The sequence below is a fragment of the Lissotriton helveticus genome, chromosome 1_1 (genome assembly GCF_964261635.1).
Source record: "Lissotriton helveticus chromosome 1_1, aLisHel1.1, whole genome shotgun sequence".
NCBI classification, from domain to species: Eukaryota; Metazoa; Chordata; class Amphibia; order Caudata; family Salamandridae; genus Lissotriton; species Lissotriton helveticus.
The window spans coordinates 391,904,661-391,921,413 of record NC_136057.1 but is presented as its reverse complement, the minus strand read 5'-3'; the positions used below and the strand labels follow the sequence as shown (position 1 = coordinate 391,921,413).

The 16,753-nt window shown below is 48.0% G+C and overlaps 1 protein-coding gene across 8 annotated transcripts in view; it reads right to left on the bottom strand.

Annotated features, from left to right (window-relative positions):
* TULP3 (TUB like protein 3) overlaps nucleotides 1–16,753 on the bottom strand; it is a 550,002-nt gene that overhangs the window by 45,463 nt on the left and 487,786 nt on the right. For all 8 annotated transcript variants that reach the window (XR_013606868.1, XM_078673739.1, XM_078673741.1 and 5 more), the window contains one exon: nucleotides 11,885–11,999. Coding sequence is in view for 7 of the 8 variants with exons in the window: in XM_078673739.1 (XP_078529865.1) it covers nucleotides 11,885–11,999 (115 nt within the window). In the remaining variant the exon portion in view is untranslated. The remainder of the gene's footprint in view (nucleotides 1–11,884; nucleotides 12,000–16,753) is intronic.

The window sequence follows — 16,753 nt, the reverse complement described above, 5'->3', positions numbered from 1 at the left end:
TTGCATTGCAAATGCATGTTTTATACAGCGCTCCACCACCCTTAGTAGGGGGTTCCCAGCAACCCCCAAGAAGAAGAAAAGGACAACTGAAACGTGAAGACGCCATGCAAGAAACCTAATGGAAGAGAAGATGTCCTCAATGAGCCTCCAACAGAAGGGATACATTTCAGTATTTTCCTGAGGATTGAATAGTCTACGGCGCACAAAGGTCCAGAGAAAGAGGATTCTAACACCCTGTCCCTCGGTGTCTGGAGGACAGCCCCCACCCTTCCAAAGCAGAGGGGGCCGCCAGAGAGAGGGCCTGGTAATGTGCCCCTCTCTCTCTGGTCTCTACAAGTGAGCCCCACAGAGTGACCAAGGACTGAATGGGCATGACACCTCACTAACATGGTCAGCATTGCCCAGGGCTAGGCTGGCATTGCCCATGACCTCCTGCCGTATGCTGAGATGCCCATATGTATCTTCCTCGTGCACTGCCCCTTCCCTTCAGCTCACGGAGACCTCACACGCAGAGACACACGGATAGTGCGTGCCAGGGGCCCAGGCTGCTTCCTTCCCGCTAATGTGATAAACAGCCCCCTGCCACAGCTGCCATTCCAGCTGCGAGACAGTAATCCGGTTATGGAGCCATTGAGGGGAGAAATCCGCTTAATGGGCATTCAAGGCGCCTCCTGAGGTGAGAGCGGTCTGGCGCGAATTGCAGCGGCGAGCACATCTGCCTGCATGAATGAATGAATGACTGACTGAAAGTCCGCAGCGGCACCTGGGCAGCCCTCCCTGCTGCACCATTCACCCTCCTTGAGTGCCAACCTCTGCCAGACTGTCAGCCGTGCCAGCACGAGCTCACACACTGGCGAGTCGCCCTCTTCAAGACTGCCACCACGGTGTCTCACCCTATTCTTTCTCCACACGCCCAGGTACTCCTGTGCCACCCTGTTCACAGACTGCCGCCACTGTGTACCACCCTATCGTTTCTCCACATGCCCAGCCACTCCTGTGCCACCCTCTTACCAGGCTGCCAACACCCTGTACAACTCAGTGGAGCCGACGGAGGGGAGGGAAAGTGAAAGAGTGGGTTGCGCGCGCCGACAGGAGAAGTGAATGTGTACGGAATGCACATCTCCTGTCCTTACACGTGCACATCTCCTGTCCGCGCGTGCCATCTCCTGTCTCCCTTCGAGTCGCTAGCAAGACCTAAAAAACTACTTGTCCCAGAATGAGTATTCCTCATAGATTAGCAGCAGGACAGTCGCATAGTTCTGGTATAAGAACAATAGTTACTTGCCTGTAATCTGTAGTTCTCCAGTATTGGTGTCTTTCATAGATTCACATGCCTGAATCATTCCCCGTCGTCGGAGTGGGAGTCCCACAGTACATAAAAAAGAAATAATTATGCACATAAAAACCAAAACCCTTAGTAGTATACAACCAGGAAGTAAAGTAGCCCAAAGCTACAAGAGAAAAACTTCCACACCTATGACTATGCAAGTCATTATATACAGCCCAAACTGCAGCCAATCAGGCGTCAGCACCCACCAGAATGTTCTCCCCAGAGGCTCAGGCTCTCAGATTTTCTACCGCACGTCGTGTGAAAGGAGTCTCCCTGAGCTCTGCTCAGTATTTCACTATTTTTCTGGATTTCACCTTCTTTTCAGGATGTCATCTGCTAAGAAATCTCTCTTTAGGCCTTGTGAATCTTGTGGGAAGCACTGGCTATTTTCAGAAGACCCCCACAAAAAGTGCATCTACTGCCTTTATCCAGATCATGAGGTGAGAGATTGTAAGATTTGCAGGGCCTTCCCTCAGAAAACCCTCAGAGATAGAGAAGGACGCCTACTTCTGTGGCTACAGAAGATTAAAAATCAGGATAATCCTTTATCTGAGGTGGGAACTGTGGCCTCAGGTTCATCTGTGTCCTCCAGGAAGAGGATGGCTGAGGAAGATTTATCTTCTCCTGGGGCTAAGGTGTTGGGAAAAGTTCAACCCTCTAAGGGTTCTAGCTTGCCTTCTTCAAAAAAGGCTTCTCGACCTTCAAAATTAACTCCAGTGTCGCCCCCAAGAAAGACTGGAAAGTCTCTGGCGTTAGAAAGGCATCCTGAGAAAGATTTTCCTCAGAAGAAGGCCCCGTCGTCTACGGCTCCTCCGTCAACGATTCTCATCGTCGAAGCTACTTCAACGTTGACAGTTACCTTCTTGTCGCCAAGACCTAATATGATAATGTAGTCAGCTTCATCTCCGTTGACGCTGGTCTCTGTGTCAGTTAGACCCATCTTGTTGACGAAGGAAATGTCATCTATCGTCGACGGCCTCGTCGTCGACGTAACCACCTCGTCGACCGCTATCTCGTCGACGGAGACTGACTCGTAGTCGACGGTGCAGACTGCCTCGTCGTCGATGGCCTCATCGTCGACGAAGATTGCCTCGTCGTCGATCACTATCCTAACACCAACTCCATCGACGACTGCACCATCGACGGCAAAATAGTAGACGCCTCTCCTATCAACTTGCAAGGAATTGCAAGTTTGGTCCGCCACACCGACTAATGCCTCCTTTGCCCCGCCGGCTACGGCAGCTTCTTTGTTGGAAAGACGTGGCTCTTCATTGAAAGCTCTCTCCCCACTGAAGTTACCTGAACAATTACTGGATTCTGAAGACGACGAGGAACAATCAGATGTAGACGACAGATTCCGCACTGCTAGGAGTCCGTCAGAATTACTCATTAAGTATCAGGATGAGGATCAGGAGGAAGAACCGTTCCCGGAGCCTGTAGATCAAGCTCCTGCCACGGTGCCCACAGCACGGATACCTTTGGCCCTGCTCAACAACTTACAATATATGTTGTACGACTATCATCGCAGGTTCCCTCCATTTGAATTGGCAGAGTCTCTCCCATCGACGCCCATGCGTCAGGTCTCTGTATCTTCATTAAAATCTCCGAGACAACCTTCTCCAGCACCATCTCACCATTCCCAGGATGCTAACACCACGGACGAGGATAGAGAGGAAGGAGAGGTGGATGACAAATCTGTTCTGTCGGAGTGGGATAAATACCAAATACAAACTCCATCACCATCTGCTCCAACTCCTGCTGACTCTCCTCTAGTAGATATTGGAGGTTTCCATCTACTGATGGAGAGAGCTACAAAGAGATTTCTAATACCGATGGAGACAAAGAAGGACAACTGCTTTCTTTGATTGTAAAGATCAGCCGCGAAGGCAAGTAAGGGCCATTCCCATCATAGATTTCATCTGGAAGGTAGGGTTAAAGATCATGGCAACACCTAATTCTCTTCCTGCAGTCTTGCCTCGGTTGGACAAAAATTATAAGGCACCGGGCGACTCACCTGCATGCCTCATAGGACAGCCTAAAGCTGATTCGGTTGTCGCCCAAGCGGCTCAGAGACGGGCCAGGAACCCCTCTTTGCCTGTAACTGCTCCACCAGACAGAGATAGCAGACAGCTGTATTCCATTGGGAAGAAAGTCTCCACTATAGCAGCAACAACTGTCCGTTCCGCAAATTCTCTAGCAGTATTAGGGAGATATGACAGGCAGATGTGGTCAGACATCTACCCCTATGTTGAAATGCTATCAGAACCTGCAAAATCCGAGGCAAGAACATTTTTACGGGAAGGAGAATGTACTTCTGCGGAAATGATCGACGCAGCAGTGGATGTGGCGTCTACAGGATTCAGGCAGCTAGTGGGTGCATCAGTGCTAAGAAGGCAAGGTTGGCTGAAATCTACATCCTTTCGCCAAGAAATCCAAGCTAAAATAATCGACATGCTATTTGATGGGGTGTTTTTCTTTGGCCAGCATGTCGACCAGGCCCTTCAGGCTATCAAAAAGTACATAGAAACGGCAAGATCACTGGGTAGCCTTCAGTTTCGTAAGTCGTCCTTTCGAGGTGCTAAAGGATGTGGATCCTTCTCCAATAGAGGGGGCTACAATCAACAGAGGTCATATCAAACCTCTCAAAGTAATCAGAGATACCAACCTTACAGCAACAGTCTTACGGACAGCGAGGTAACTCCTACTCGCAATCAAGAAGGAAGCCCTCCTACTGTGGACGAGATTCCACCAAGAAACAATGAGACACGCCTCCTGCCACCATCTCTGCCCTCCCCCCAGTCAAAGGTTGGAGGAAAAATATCCCAATTCTACTCGAACTGGTCCGCAATTACTACAGACTGGTGGGTTCTGGATATAGTGGCCAGAGGCCAAAATTTGGAATTCATCAAGATCCCTCCAAACTCTCCTCCCAAGGGCCCACCTCCTGCTCAGCTCAAGGAGCTGTTTTCCCAAATAGGTTTGATGATTCGGAAGGGAGCGATCGAAAAAGTCCCTCATTTTCAAAGAGGAACAGGATTTTACTCAAGATTTTTTCTCGTACGAAAAAAGTCAGGAGAATGGCGCCGCATCCTCGACCTGCGCGCCCTCAACAAATACCTGAAAAAACTGTCCCTCCGGATTTTAACACTTCCATCTTCTTTCGGTAGGGGATCACATGGCCACCCTCGACCTTCAAGACGCTTGTTTTCATGTGCCGATCCTCCCCAGACACAGAAAATTCTTACGGTTCAGAGTGGCTGGCAAGGACTTTCAGTTCAGAGACCTTCCCTTTGGACTACGGTCAGCACCCCGTGTGTTCACAAAAGTTCTAGCTCCGGTGGCCGCATACCTTCGCTTAGAAGGCTTTCAAATCTTCCCATACTTGGACGACTGCCTTATCAAGGCAAATTCTTTTTCAAAGGCAAGCGCGCACGTTCAAAGATGTCTATCGCTGTTCCACTCTCTGGGTCTCTCCATCAACTTCGACAAATCTCATCTGAATTCTGTCTCAAAGGAAGACCTTCTTGGGAGCCACGCTGGACACCCAACTCACTCAGGCTTTCGTCTCAAGAGAGAGACAACACAAGAGCTGCAAGCTAGCTCGCTGGTTGCAAGAAAAAGAGTAAGTTTCAGTTTGACTATTCAAATCTTTCCTGGGGAGGATTTCATCCTGCATCCCTCTGATACCCAACTGCCGTCACAGAATGAGGCCTTTGCAAGAAGAACTCAACCTCCAATGGGTGCAGGTTTCAGGGTCGTTCAAAGACGTCATTCTCATAACTCCTCGGATGCGAGAAGCTTTTCTTTAGTGGACTCAGATGAAGAACTTGCAAGAAGGATGTGCATTCCTGGTGGAAGAACCAGATTTCACCATCACCACGGATGGTTCCCTCGAAGGATGGGGGGGCACACCCTTAGGGAATGACGGTCAACGGGAAGTGGAATGTACAGCAAAGTAAGTGGCACATAAACCTCCTGGAGTTGCGAGCCATTTTCTTGGCCTTTGGGCTACTTTACTTCCTGGTTGTATACTACCAAGGGTTTTTGGTTATTATGTGCACAATTATTGCTTTTTTATGTACTGTGGGACTCCCACTCCGACGACGGGGATGATTCAGGCATGTGAATCTATGAAAGACACCCCAATACTGGAGAACTTACTTACCCTCAACAAATTGTAGGATATGCTAAAGGAAACAATGAAAAAACCCCTTAGTTACCGCATACAGGAAGATGCTACATTATGCTACAACAGGTATATTGCGTTCGCCTTTTACTGCTGTCCAGGAATAAAGGTCATGCAAGTGATGCATGTGGGGATGTTTCAGCATTATGAAAATGTGGGTACTCTCAGCCTGCCCCAAGTATATTCAACAATGTGTGCATCTCGAGGGCCAGCCGAGCAAGGCAAGCCATGAAAGGACGAGCTCCGCCACCTAAATATGCACTGTTGGAATCTGAAAACCATTCACCGAACACTGAGCAGCAGCTGGGTAAATAACTTGAAGACTTCATTAGCAGAGTTAATGAGGCTCCCGCTGTGCTTTTAATGACACCGTCTAGACACCCAATCAAACACAAACCTTACTTCAAACTGAGCAGTGATGCGCACAGATCTGGAGAGAACTTCTCTTCTTGCAGGATAATTCGTATACATTTTACATTTTGAATGTAGTCCTCATCAATCACCTTAAAGGGGCCACCTCATTTCGAGAAAAACACCATTCTCTTTCATCTCTAACAATATCCGGCAATAGGCAATCTAGAATGCTGCTTTAGTTGATGATGTCATCAGATGTTTAGAGCTGTGTTGTGACGTCAATCACCGGGTGCCCCTTTCAGATGAAAAACTGCACCGCTGAATTGCCAAGTATTTTCCAACTTTGCAGCATATCGGTCAGGAAACCGTGATTTTGAGCTTCATCTACAAGTTGTTAATAATTTATTAGACTGAACCAAAGACACTGATCGCCCTAAAAGTGGGCAAACAACTATGACGCGGTGCCTGCAGAGAAACAGGAGTCAATTTTGCAAACGTTTGTCATCTGGTAGTAAAGAACAATACCAATTCCTGATCCCCTGAGACCCAAAAGTAATGGTGCTGGACTTAAAAACATAAATCTGGAAATCTATGCAAAATAAGGAATGGACTTTAAAAGTTCTACTTTTGATTTCGGCAAAAATAGTAAACGTTTTTGGAAACAACTAGTGGTCTTGGTGGGGCCATGGAGAAAGGTAAAGACGACTTCCTGTCTATTGGTAGGTGGTACGAAATTGCATGAACACATACTGCAGAGAAGTCACATGCTCTTCGACATTAAGTGCAGTACACGTTTGACTAATTCTGACTGTAGTTAGATGTTGGTCAAAGTTACCCAATTGTTCAGACTACCTGAAACCAGAAAAAATGTAATGTATAACTCTTGCAAAGGGCAGAATTTATATGAGGAGAAAAGGGGCGAGTGGGTTAAAGTTAGTATATTACGGACAACGATAGCAACTGTTTAATTGTGATAATTTGAGAGTATGTGATCGAGACACAAATAGCACCTGGCTTGCTTATTAATCACATGCTCATTGTTTATCGAATATGAGAGATCAATTGTTATTTAATTTTGAAAAAACAATAAAATGTATTTACGATAAAAAAAATACATCCATCCTCAATCTGTGCATACCCTGTCTCTCAGTGATGGGCGCCATAGGAAACCTGCGACGTTGCACTTGGTGAATATCAGAGAAAACCAGCCTGACCTGTTCTTCCAGCAAGCCCAGCCCCCAGCACCAGGGGGGTTTCACTGACCCTCCCAAAAAAAAAACCACAACACAGGGCAGGTTCGTGCATGCAACGCTGGGAGCCCAGCGGGAGCCCAGCCCGCGATTGCAGCCGCAGTGGTGTTCTTTAAAAAAGCGGGTGCCCACCACTATTATCTTTAATTTGGAACGGGATCCTACCTCGTATTGCAGCCGCCGTATTGAGGAAATCACCGCCGCAGCCCGGCTCGGATAGGAAGCCAGGCAACCTGTGTTGGGACGGGGCGGGGCCGCAAGAAGACAGGAAGCAGACGGGAGCCTACCCCGCGCTCCTGTGCCCGTGAAGCCAGCCGGAAGCGACCGTGTCAGCCAGCGGGGCTCCCGTGCTAGTGGAGAGCCCCGCCTGCTGCCGAGCCTGACCCGCTGATGAGGGTTAGAGCCCGGTAAAAAGGGACTCGTCGAGGCCTGGCAGGAGTCAGGAGCACCACAGAGAAGATAAGCGAGTCCCTAAAGAAAACTCCACTGGAGGGTACCTGCAGAGCGCAGTTACCAGCAGACCTGAGGAGGAAAGACCTGCCTGGAGGGCAGCGGGGGGAGTCCTGAGTCAGCCCGGTGAGTGAGGGGGACGTTTAAACACTATGTCTATTCCCTGTGTGACACTGTCTCACCCCGCATTAAAAAGACGGAACGGGGACAGGAGATGTGCACATCGCATGTGTTGACGTGCCTGTTCACGTGCACGTTCACAGACTCCAATTGCCAAAAGACCTGTGCGTGCCCATCTCCTGTCCCACTTCCAAGGCAAGTCAGCAACAATAGATCTCGCTGGCGACAGCGCTTTTGCGCTGCATTCGCTAGGCAAGACGTAAAAATACACACTAACTTCATAACAAGGGGACAAATCAGGACAACTCCTAGCCTGGATCCTTAGGCGGGAGTCGCCCCACACGAAGGCGACCCACCTTGTGAATCCCAGAGGAGGCGAAGCACACACCCAAAACGATATAGTGGAGGTGTTCAGTGGGCATCTCGAGCAGGCATATTCCAGCTTGGGAGACCCTACTCAAAAGCAATTAGCTGAGTACCTGGGGGATCTGTTCTTCCCACACCTGAGGGAAGAAGGGAGACAAGCCCTGGACAGCCCACTAACAGTGGACGAGATACAAGCTGCCATTAAATCTCTCAATGCGCCAGATAGTGACGGGTTCAAGGTGGAGTTTTATTAGGCGTTCCCAACAGTGGTAGCCTGTCGCCTGCACGAAGTTTATATTGAGGCATTGGAAAAAAGGCCCTCCCCCATCATTTTGGGAGGGCATTATAGCAATGATCCAAAACCAGGTGCAGAGCTTTCCAATACAGCCTCCTATCTCCCAATCACAATGATAAACCTAGATAAGAAACTTTTGTGCAAAACTTTGGTCCAGAGATGGGCAGACGACTCAACACAGACCAATGTGGCTTCATACCTGGTAGTAATACCACAATAAATATGAGGTGGCTCATGCATGTCATCCATGAGGTGGAGGACAGTGATCAGGACCTCGCCTTGGTATCCAAAGATATAGCTAAGGCATTCGACACGGTAAACTGGTGTAACCTCCAGGCAGTTCTGGGTAGAATGTGGGTTGGACCCCGATTCCAGTCCTGGGTTAGCCTGCTCTATACAGAGCCCTCTGCCACGGTTCGGCTGCGGTGGCTGACCTCAGCACTCTTTGAGACCCATAGGGGCACAAAGCAGGGGTGTCCACTGTCGCCCCTACTATTTGCGCTGGAACCCTTGGCCATCAGAATTAGGAGGGACATGGGGCGCTACGGGATACGGATTGGTGGGAGGGAGCATCTGATCTCTTTATACCCCGGTCACACTTCATTTTATTGGACTGCACTGGCAGTCTCGCTCCCATGCTTGTTGGAGCACTTTCGGCGACATCTACGGACTGCGTATAAACATGACCAAATCCTTGATATTTCTACGGAGTGCCCTGCACTGTTAAGACCCCAATGCACTGCTGGGAGAGGTCAGAGCGTGCAGTGAACCTAGTGGCTGGTACAGGGGACCAGGCACGCGGGACTTAAGACAGTGGTTAGCCTGTTTTATAAATAAAGGGGGCGACTGCCGGAATCATGCAGCCCAGTCGGACTTTAGACACCACATGGGTGTTCAAAGAGTCTTCCTTGTGCTGGGAGACAGACCAATTCCGATACCTGGGAATTATGGTCACCCATACCACTCAGAAACAGAAGCAATGTAATATAGAGCGAGTGATGGAGGGGTTGGTACAGTGTCACCTTCTGGAGCACACTCCACGTGTAACAAAATGGTGTTTCTGCCAAGATGCTTTTACGCCCTTCAGCATTCCTTGGACACACTCCCAAGGTCAGTTTTTAAATAACTTCACTCCCTGCTATTAAAATTGGTATGGGCGGTTGTCAGGAACAAGGTGAGCTGAGACACTGCAGCTGCCACTGGAGGAGGGGGGCGGGGCGCCCTAATATAATAATAATAGTGTTATTTATATAGCGCACACAGCTACCTCAAACAGAGGCATCCCAGTGCTTAGCGGAAGTCAGAGTAGATAGGTGCATTAGCTAACCTAGCCAAAGAGCCACGTCTTCAGTTGCTTTCATAACATGGCGTTGCAGTTACAACATGCAGCACATTGGCTGACTGAAGAGAATGATTGGGAGAAAGATCTCCTGGCAGACGACGTGAGAGAAAATACTTTGCCCCCGCTATTACATGGAGGTGGGAGGGGTCAAGGAGTAGGCCCCTTATTTGATTAGGCACACATCTGCACTGTGGGAAACAGCGTGAGGGTGATTCTGAGGCTCACCCCTTTTGCTGGAGAGTTTGTATTCTGGGACCTCCCAGCGTTCCTCCACCTGGGGTCAGAGGTAGATGCTACTGGCTGGAGAGATGGGGGATATGTGACATTAGCAAACCTTTTCCCCAACGACACATTGATTCCTTCTCTATGCGAGCATTGTCAAAATAGTCCAGGACACTTGGCTTACGTGCCCGGAAGTCCCCAGACTCCTCGGCCCTGTTCAGGACACTCCTGGAATTTGGAGGGGGAAGACACTTGATATCCCACTTATACAATGCCATGATTATGGATACACCCATACCAGTGTCACAAGCAAGAGTAGCCTGGGAGAAGGATCTGGGTGAGCCGAAAGCAGACACAGGGTGGAAGGAGGCCTGCTAACTGGTAAAAAGGGCCTCATGTTATGCGTGGTTTAAGCTAGCTCACTTTAATTATTTGCACCATACGTATGTCACCCCGGTGTTGCTGCACAGCATAGAACCTAAAAACCGGACATCTGTCCCAGATGTCAAACTACTCCGGCAACCTTTCTACACTTAGATTGCCACTTTCTAATGGTATATGCCTACTGGGGCCAGGTGGTTGAAACACTATAGAATGTAGGAGGTGTGACACGGAGGCTAGAACCCCCACCTGTATGCTAGGGACACTCAAACAGCATAAGGTGTGAAAATGCAATGGAGATTCATTCAACTGGCACTATTGTTGGCAAAAAGACTTGTAGCTATAGCGTGGATGGGCACTGTGTCCCAATGAGCAAAGATGGTGTACAGACGTGCAAGAATAGGTGGCAGCAGAGGAGGTCAGGATACGTGGGTGGAGGGTAAATGAATATGCAGAAGAAGATCTGGAGACATGGAGGGAGGCCATTGAGGATTTTGAGGCAGTGGTGGGAGAGCAGGTTCTGGTGGACTCGGGGTCCGACTACGGGAGATGTAACAAGACCTGGACAAGATTCAGGAATAAGAATATAGGAGTTTGCAATATTAACCGTACTGAACACACAGCCTGTATAAGTAGGGATCTTCTGGAGGGAAGTAAACTTCTCTGAAAACTGCATGAGAAGAGGTACGATGGCTACAAAGTTTGTTGTTTATTCATAAACTTTGTATTGTATACAACTATGAAAGTATTTCAACAACTGTGAAATTGAAACAAACACATTCTTAAAAAAAGGCAACATTTCAAAGACTAAAGGGTGAAAATAGGAACTGATTAAAGAACTGGTGAACAAAAACCTTACGGGATGGTGGGCTTCAGTTCAATTTGAATCCAAAAGTGTACAAAACAGCAGTGACCCATCAATGTTGTCTGAAAAAAAGAAATGTGTAGACTGGCCTGGTACAAAAATAAACAGGGGCTGCTGGAGAGCAGGCAGCACAATTTAACATACTGCATCTGCCTGCAGCTTTTAATGCCACTAAAACCGTAATTATTTTGTTTTAGTTTCCAATTACAATCTAGAATATTTTACATAATGTGTAGCTGGACTCACAGATAAAATGGAATATATTTTGAAAATGGGAGGAGGGTAAATCCATACCTATGCTTTGATAATATTATAGTCTATCAATCAACGAAAGACGATGCATTCCATTATGGAGCAATAGGTAGGACATGTTGTCTGGAGAGTCTTTAGGAAGTGTGCTATAGGTTTGCTGCCGGGACGTTGCACATGCGCACACATGTAAAAAGATGAATTTGATAAGCGTACACCATATTAAAATATTCATGATGAATTGAGGTTGATTGCCCCCCATACTTGTATTCAAGAGAGCTATTTGGTTAGGCCTATCAAAAGAAGAATCGCTCAAAGGCAAGTCACCGATTTCTCAAATATGACGGCTAGAAAGAATACAACAGCGCTCCTTTAATTTTCTTCAAACCATTTTACGAATTTACTAGCATTAAACATTTGACTGTGGATCTTTGGAGGGGTTAGATGTAGAGAAAAGAGGACGTATGTACTCACGTAGCATATGGCTGCAAGTTCTTGTCGTGCACAGCTGTCTTCTGATTGTCCCTGTGACTTCGATGGGCTTATTCCATTGTCATAAACTGTAAACTTGGTTCCCATGAGATTGGACCTATGATGAGTAAACAAAGAAACAGGTCAAAGAAGTGAAGGTGTCACCTTGGGCAGGTTTAACACTTCCATAGAGGTGTGACACGCCCTAGCTACATCAGATATTCATAGGATAATTTCCTAATGGAGCCATTTCCTCTTGCTTTTCCTTCAAGAAATCTTCATTTTGTTTAACCAAGTAGTGTGCAAAGGTATGGCATAAAAAGCACTTAGGGTCCTATTTTAACACGTGTGCTTAACGATACATACACCAGCGTCTTCATTGGCTAATATCCACTCATCACACATAGAGGACATACAAAGATCTGTGCATATGTACAACAGAATCATTGCACTTTTAAGCCACATACACATGTACCACTCTGTTAATCACTCCTACAAGTCCTGAAAGCACAGTATGATACAAAGGCTCTATTGAGTGGGAGAAATATAATGGACAAAGCAACTTGCCCCGGAAGTAACGTGAATTAGCTCTCAAGATTGTGTGATTATAAGATGTTCATATCTCTCTCTCTCTCCATATCTCTTGCTCTCTCTTTCTCTCTCTCTCTCCCTCTCTCCCCCTCTCTCTCTTATACAACTGTGCCTCCAGAGTAGGCAGAGTCTCGCCGCTGTTATTTGCTCTTGTGCTTGAGCCCCTGGCCTGTATCTTACGGCAGTGCCATGGCCAAACGGCCTTGCGGTTTATGCAACGTCCGCTTGCAGTCTCCATGTATGCAGACGACATGGTGTTGTATGTCCGAGAACCGGCGAGGTTTCTTGCACAGCTTATACGGGAATATGTCCGGTTTGAACGATTCTCAGGCCTGGGCATCAACTGGTCCAAGTCGACTATATTGCCTCTCACGGAGAGTACGCAGCAGTTCGACAGACTATCCCCTAACATGGTGCAGATACTGTAAAATATTTAGGAATTTGGCTACATAGGGACCCGCAAGCTGTCATACAGTCTAACTTTGGCACAGCCATCAAGCGACTTGAGGAGCAGGTAAACCGGTGGATTAAGTTGCAGCTGTCATTTGCGGATCGGATAGCGCTGATGAAAATGGAGGTCCTTCTGCGATTTTTATACCTATTTTAAACATCCAGGTGCACCTAACGCGACACTTTTTCGACAGACTTCGCTCCTATTTGATCACACTAGCCTGGGGAGGTAAGAAACCTCATCTTAAGTGGGAGATACTTACCCTTTTATATGAGCAAGGTGGCTTTTCAGCACCAGACTTTCACCTTTACTATCTCTGCACGCAGGTTCACCATGCCTACTATTGGCAGCATGATCCAGCATATACTCCACATGTGGCGGTAAAAGCAGGTGCTGTTCGCCCTATACCGCTCAAAGCCATGATAGTAAACAAACATACAGTGTTCGAAAAAGGGGAAATCGATACTATACATACTACGTCTAAGGCTTGGCGCAAACTCGGTCAGGGAGCGCATAAATTCTCCGCCACATCCTCTTCTAAACCCTATAATCAACCTTATGGGGTTCCTCAGGGTTCAATACTTAGTCCTTTGTTATTTAATTTATACATCAGTCCCCTTGCCCTCTTAGCCGAACAATCTGGGTTGACAATCTACTCATATGCTGACGATACCCAGATTGTGTATTCTCTCTCGGCAAATGCACATTCTAACCCGTCTTCCCTCCATTTGGGCCTTACCAACATTGCCAATTGGATGTTTGAGAATAAGCTAAAACTCAATGGAGGAGAGACAGAACTACTTCTGTTTGGAAAACAAACCTCCTTGTGGGGCCCACAACACTGGCCCTCTCAGATGGGGCCAACACCCACCCCCTCTAGCACCGCTCGCAACCTGGGCATAATTTTTGATGAAAACCTGTCCATGAAACAACAAACGGTCAGAGTGGCAGCCACGTGTTTAAACATACTCAAGTGGCTTAAGAAAATCAGGTGGATGCTCCCCCAGAACACACTAAAAACCGTAGTCCAAGCTCTAATTACATCCATGATACAGAAAAGGGGGTGGTGATGAACAGAGTGTCTGAATTAAGCAGACCACTCTTACCCAGTCCAAAGATCAGGGCTTGATCCATCACCGTTATTTATCTCACTGCCCCATCCCAGCTCAGAACCTGGCTATATGCAAATTAGTCTGTCCCTGGCCCAGTGCATCATGGGAACAGGGCAGACCAAACTACCAAGCCAATTCTTCACCAGAAAGGAGACAAGCTACCAGGGACCAGTTTCTGGCATTTCAGCCTCTTCGGCCCGGCTTGCTTGAATCCTGATGGAGCAGTGAGAAAGGGACTCATGTCTGAGTATACCCTGCCACACCTATAGTGGCCAAAAACGATACAGAAAAGGGGGTGGTGATGAACAGAGTGTCTGAATTAAGCAGACCACTCTTACCCAGTCCAAAGATCAGGGCTTGATCCATCACCGTTATTTATCTCACTGCCCCATCCCAGCTCAGAACCTGGCTATATGCAAATTAGTCTGTCCCTGGCCCAGTGCATCATGGGAACAGGGCAGACCAAACTACCAAGCCAATTCTTCACCAGAAAGGAGACAAGCTACCAGGGACCAGTTTCTGGCATTTCAGCCTCTTCGGCCCGGCTTGCTTGAATCCTGATGAAGCAGTGAGAAAGGGACTCATGTCTGAGTATACCCTGCCACACCTATAGTGGCCAAAAACGATACAGAAAAGGGGGTGGTGATGAACAGAGTGTCTGAATTAAGCAGACCACTCTTACCCAGTCCAAAGATCAGGGCTTGATCCATCACCGTTATTTATCTCACTGCCCCATCCCAGCTCAGAACCTGGCTATATGCAAATTAGTCTGTCCCTGGCCCAGTGCATCATGGGAACAGGGCAGACCAAACTACCAAGCCAATTCTTCACCAGAAAGGAGACAAGCTACCAGGGACCAGTTTCTGGCATTTCAGCCTCTTCGGCCCGGCTTGCTTGAATCCTGATGGAGCAGTGAGAAAGGGACTCATGTCTGAGTATACCCTGCCACACCTATAGTGGCCAAAAACGATACAGAAAAGGGGGTGGTGATGAACAGAGTGTCTGAATTAAGCAGACCACTCTTACCCAGTCCAAAGATCAGGGCTTGATCCATCACCGTTATTTATCTCACTGCCCCATCCCAGCTCAGAACCTGGCTATATGCAAATTAGTCTGTCCCTGGCCCAGTGCATCATGGGAACAGGGCAGACCAAACTACCAAGCCAATTCTTCACCAGAAAGGAGACAAGCTACCAGGGACCAGTTTCTGGCATTTCAGCCTCTTCGGCCCGGCTTGCTTGAATCCTGATGGAGCAGTGAGAAAGGGACTCATGTCTGAGTATACCCTGCCACACCTATAGTGGCCAAAAACGATACAGAAAAGGGGGTGGTGATGAACAGAGTGTCTGAATTAAGCAGACCACTCTTACCCAGTCCAAAGATCAGGGCTTGATCCATCACCGTTATTTATCTCACTGCCCCATCCCAGCTCAGAACCTGGCTATATGCAAATTAGTCTGTCCCTGGCCCAGTGCATCATGGGAACAGGGCAGACCAAACTACCAAGCCAATTCTTCACCAGAAAGGAGACAAGCTACCAGGGACCAGTTTCTGGCATTTCAGCCTCTTCGGCCCGGCTTGCTTGAATCCTGATGGAGCAGTGAGAAAGGGACTCATGTCTGAGTATACCCTGCCACACCTATAGTGGCCAAAAACGATACAGAAAAGGAGGTGGTGATGAACAGAGTGTCTGAATTAAGCAGACCACTCTTACCCAGTCCAAAGATCAGGGCTTGATCCATCACCGTTATTTATCTCACTGCCCCATCCCAGCTCAGAACCTGGCTATATGCAAATTAGTCTGTCCCTGGCCCAGTGCATCATGGGAACAGGGCAGACCAAACTACCAAGCCAATTCTTCACCAGAAAGGAGACAAGCTACCAGGGACCAGTTTCTGGCATTTCAGCCTCTTCGGCCCGGCTTGCTTGAATCCTGATGGAGCAGTGAGAAAGGGACTCATGTCTGAGTATACCCTGCCACACCTATAGTGGCCAAAAACGATACAGAAAAGGGGGTGGTGATGAACAGAGTGTCTGAATTAAGCAGACCACTCTTACCCAGTCCAAAGATCAGGGCTTGATCCATCACCGTTATTTATCTCACTGCCCCATCCCAGCTCAGAACCTGGCTATATGCAAATTAGTCTGTCCCTGGCCCAGTGCATCATGGGAACAGGGCAGACCAAACTACCAAGCCAATTCTTCACCAGAAAGGAGACAAGCTACCAGGGACCAGTTTCTGGCATTTCAGCCTCTTCGGCCCGGCTTGCTTGAATCCTGATGGAGCAGTGAGAAAGGGACTCATGTCTGAGTATACCCTGCCACACCTATAGTGGCCAAAAACGATACAGAAAAGGGGGTGGTGATGAACAGAGTGTCTGAATTAAGCAGACCACTCTTACCCAGTCCAAAGATCAGGGCTTGATCCATCACCGTTATTTATCTCACTGCCCCATCCCAGCTCAGAACCTGGCTATATGCAAATTAGTCTGTCCCTGGCCCAGTGCATCATGGGAACAGGGCAGACCAAACTACCAAGCCAATTCTTCACCAGAAAGGAGACAAGCTACCAGGGACCAGTTTCTGGCATTTCAGCCTCTTCGGCCCGGCTTGCTTGAATCCTGATGGAGCAGTGAGAAAGGGACTCATGTCTGAGTATACCCTGCCACACCTATAGTGGCCAAAAACGATACAGAAAAGGGGGTGGTGATGAACAGA